At 32.7% G+C, this 4,379-nt stretch overlaps 1 protein-coding gene across 1 annotated transcript; it reads right to left on the minus strand.

Moving 5' to 3' along the window:
* Nucleotides 1-630: 630 nt before the first annotated feature.
* Nucleotides 631-3,727, minus strand: LOC110319180 (olfactory receptor 4P4-like). The gene is made up of 3 exons (XM_021194639.1): nucleotides 3,631-3,727; nucleotides 3,143-3,273; nucleotides 631-1,598 (listed from the first exon to the last, which is right to left on the minus strand). The coding sequence occupies exon 3, from the start codon at nucleotides 1,564-1,566 to the stop codon at nucleotides 631-633; it is 936 nt and encodes a 311-aa protein (XP_021050298.1). The 5' UTR covers nucleotides 1,567-1,598; nucleotides 3,143-3,273; nucleotides 3,631-3,727.
* Between the last annotated feature and the right edge of the window lie 652 nt (nucleotides 3,728-4,379).

Below are 4,379 nucleotides of genomic sequence, written 5' to 3' on the forward strand. Positions count from 1 at the left end.
CAAGCTCAAAAATTCATCCTAAAATTGTTATCATTTATAAATCCATTGCATGTGCCTAAAACTGTAACTGTCCAGAAAGTCATCATTTGTGCCAATAATTGGGACCACTCATAAAGCTACTGACATTTATAAGTGGGCAAGCTAGCAGCTCTCAGGTGAATTCAGGATGAACATTTGGTGTCAGAATCACTCAAATTCTCTCTCTTTTTCCACTTTCCATAGAATGATTTGTTTCAGAGACTCATCATAAATTACAAATCTGGTCACAACACAAAGTTCGTTACTATAACACTTCTTCTGAAGATAGCTTCAATCTATTCCTAAATTGTGCTTGAAAAAATGTCTATCATCATGAAATAAATCAAGTCAAGGAGCTAATGACATTAAATTGATATGGAAAATGATTGTATAATATAAATATCATTTTTTTAACCCAGAATAATTTCAATGTTCATTCAATGTTACTAGGTTGCAAAGTAAAATATTTGTTAGTAATTATTCTTATTATTCTCATTTTTGCTAATTATGAATGAGCAAAATTTTGAACAGTTGAGACACCAGTTGTTCCTCTTGACGATGAAACCAGTTTAATAGTTGTACAGTGTTTTAACATTCTATTAGTAAAGCTAATTAATTGTTTTTTTCTCCGAAAAATGTCATCTGACACCAAACCTTCTTTATGGCACTCTTCATCTCTGTATTTCTTAGAGTATATATGAGGGGGTTGAACATAGGAGCAATGATAGTGTAAAACAATGCAAAGATTTTGTCTTCAGGGAAAGTGGTAGGAGGTCTAAGGTAGACAAAGATGGAAGGTCCAAAGAATAAAATAACCACAGAAATATGGGACCCACAGGTTGAAAGAGCTTTACGTCTCCCTTCTGCTGAGTAATTCCTTAATGTGAACAGTATGACTACATATGAACCAAACAAGAGAACAAAGATAACAAAGGCAACCATTCCTGAATTGGCAACCATGAGGACACCAGTGATGTAGGTGTCAGTGCAAGCAACTTTCAGCAAAGGGAAAATGTCACAGTAGTAGTGGTCTAATTCATTGGGGCCACAGAAGGGCAAACAGACTAGCATCATAACCTGGGGAAAGGAGTGGGCAACCCCACCAACCCAGGAAGCCCAGATAAAGATATGGCACCTGTTTCTGCTCATGATGACCATGTAGTGGAGAGGCTTGCAAATGGCCACACAGCGGTCAAAGGCCATGGCTGTCAGGATTAAGATTTCAATCATTCCAAAGAAGTGCATGACAAAGACCTGTAGCATGCAGTTTGTATAGGAGATAGTTTTTCTTCCTGCAAGCAGATCGCCAATCAATTTGGGTGTCACACAGGAGGTATAGCAAATGTCCATAGATGATAAATGACTGAGGAAATAGTACATAGGTTGGTTGAACAAAGAACTGCATCTAATTGAGAAAAGGATCAGCAGATTCCACGACAAGATGGTAAAGTAGCAGAATAAGAAGAACATGAAGCAAAACACTTCAATGTTCTGCTTGGAAGATAGCCCCAAGAGAAGAAATTCTGATATGTTCCTCTGGCATTCCATTTGTTATAGTATGTACAAGGATAATTGAGTATCTATAGAAAAAAGAGTTAGATAAATTATTTTCAATGTAATCACAACTACATAAACATTATAAACACGTAAGCTATTGTAAAATATCCCAGTTGGTAATTTATAAGTCAGTATAAATTGCTTTGGTATTTGGAAATCAGATTTTGTGTTTATTGATTATTCCAGATGATCTGTCTTAATAGTATTATCGAGAAACTCTTTTATCTGTTAAAATCTATATTATCATTACAATTTTTCAATAAAATAAAATGTGCTATTTTGTGTGCAAAATTTTGAAACAGGAAAATAATATAATATAATGTGGAAAATGCATCTTATTTATGCTTTCAGTTATATATTTTATTCCTAACAATTATGTATCTTAGTAGGGCTCTGTCTCTCTCTGACATAAAATAGAGTAGCAAACTCAATATTCTCTAAAGGAAACTATTTGTGACTTTTAAAATTTTTTAACTGAGAATTATATGACTGATGAGAAATATTCCATCAAATAAGATGGTTGAGAGTTAAATGAGAATCTCTTATTGAAGTTAATAAAATATTCTATGTGGGTTATGTTCTGACTACAATTAAGAAAGTAAAATTATAGAAACTTTTTTATTCTAGAGATATTGAAAAGAAAGAAAAAATGTTTGCCCTTCTCATCTACACATTAGTATAAAAGATTACCTTTAGGCAAATATAGATTCATTAACATGTACAAACACGTCAGGAAAAATTCCTGTAATGCACAGATAATTTAAAGTCTTCAAGTGTATGTGTAGCCAACAAATTTGAAGATAGTATATAATCTAAATATATGCTTTGTAGTTAAAATATTAGTTTGTATTTGTTTCAGAACTTATCTATACATTCACATATATTAATTCTCTATTCTGAAACTACACTATCAAGTTCTATTATTAAGCTATTAGACCAGGAGAAAGGCAAGTACCATATACTTCCACATTTTCTCTGTTAGCAAAAGTTAAATGATATCGAGAAGGAATTTCTACATGAACGTGACTCCTAATTTAGGAACCATACCTCTATGCAAATCTTACCCTTCATTGCAAGCCATGTTTAGGGTACTAAGCCTTACTTTCCACATTTTATAATTTTAGTAAAATTGAGTACTTGTAGCTTTATATAGATAGATAGAACTTTAGAAATAATTATATATTATATTGACTTAAAATTTAATTTTAGATTTTTTTATTATATTAACATTAGAATTCTTAAATGTCTCATGTTTTGAGAAAAACTTCCTAATTCTTTGTCTTCCATTTAATCAGTGAAATATCAGAACTTAACCGAAGAAAGTGTACAAGTAATAGCACCTTCACAAAACATAGTAAATGGTTCATTTCTTTAAATAAATTAGATCAGATTTACGTTTGAAATGTATGTTTTATTTCTGGAGAAAATTTGTTCTAAAAAAAGAGTCAAATACAAAAACCTAGTAATTACAGAAACTTACGAATAACAAAAGGCTCAATGCTCATTGGTTGAAATTTTTATAACACTTGAATTAACAGCTTAAAAATGATAAGTTAACATTGAATACTTACAAGAGAGTAGTATGAACATTATCTGCACATGACTTATGGATGATTTTCTGATTAGCGTCGAATACCCCTCATCTCCCAACTACCCTTCTCGGTAACTCATCTTGCTGAGTTTTCTTAACATGAACACCTGAAATAAAACAGAAGACTATAAATCAGGCCTGACAAATTTAACAGCTCAAAACATTTTCAAGATTACATTTCTCTTTTCCATGTGGAAAATTCCAATACTGTTTAAGAAGAATAAGATTCAAAAATCTATGGATTTACACTGCTATATTTCTTCAGTAGATAAGTTGTCCTTCATCTTGAAAGCAAATTATTCTTTATTCTTAGTCTACCAAAGATTGATGAGAGCATTTACAAAGTACAATTTATAGATATATTCAAAGCTAAATACTCACAGATACATAGCAAATTCTAGAAAGACAAGACCGAGTATAAACAAAAGAGATCATAACATCTTTACATTTGAATGTAGGACTACCACTTCCCTTAAAAGCTTTTTATAAGTGATGTTTACAGCACAGAATTATCAGGTGTCAGGATTTGCACTCTTCACTCTCAAGCCTCTTTTGAATATTGAAGCTACAATTCACTTTTCTTTTTGTAGTAGCTACTCTCTAAGCACAATGTCTCCAGAGGGCAATATTACTGTTGAGATCCAGAGAGCCTTAAGGACTTCTAAGAAATTTCCTGCTCTGAAGAACACTTGAGTATCTTTAAAGGAACATTTTTTTTTTTTTTTTTTTTTTGGAGGGGGAGGGTCTGATTCTGGATAAGAGACATAAATGTAATTTTGTGTGTGTGTGGGTGTGTGTGTGTGTGTGTGTGTGAGAGAGAGAGAGACAGAGACAGAGACAGAGAGAGACAGAGAGAGACAGAGAGACAGAGACAGAGAGAGACAGAGAGACAGAGACAGAGACAGAGACAGAGACAGAGACAGAGACAGAGACAGAGAATCTTCAGAGTACCATCAAAGAACATCATGAAAGTAAACACAGACGAAGAACCTTATGAGTTCTGTGATTTGCATCTGAATATTTTTGGTCACCTGTCACAGAACAGTAATGAACTTTTCTACCTTCCTTAGCTGAATATTTAGTGTTGGTATTTGCAATGGATCAGCGAAATAAATATTAAAATTCATATTCATTGCTACTCACACTGATAATTAAGACTAGCCAAATTAAGCTTTGAAATGTGGTAGGTGATGAAAGAAGTCAGTAAATTGTG

The sequence above is a fragment of the Mus pahari genome, chromosome 3 (genome assembly GCF_900095145.1).
Source record: "Mus pahari chromosome 3, PAHARI_EIJ_v1.1, whole genome shotgun sequence".
Classification (NCBI taxonomy): Eukaryota; Metazoa; Chordata; class Mammalia; order Rodentia; family Muridae; genus Mus; species Mus pahari.

Coding starts and splice junctions, on each gene's coding strand:
- LOC110319180 (XM_021194639.1), bottom strand. CDS start 1,566: ATGGAATGCCAGAGGAACATATCAGAATTTCTTCTCTTGGGGCTATCT.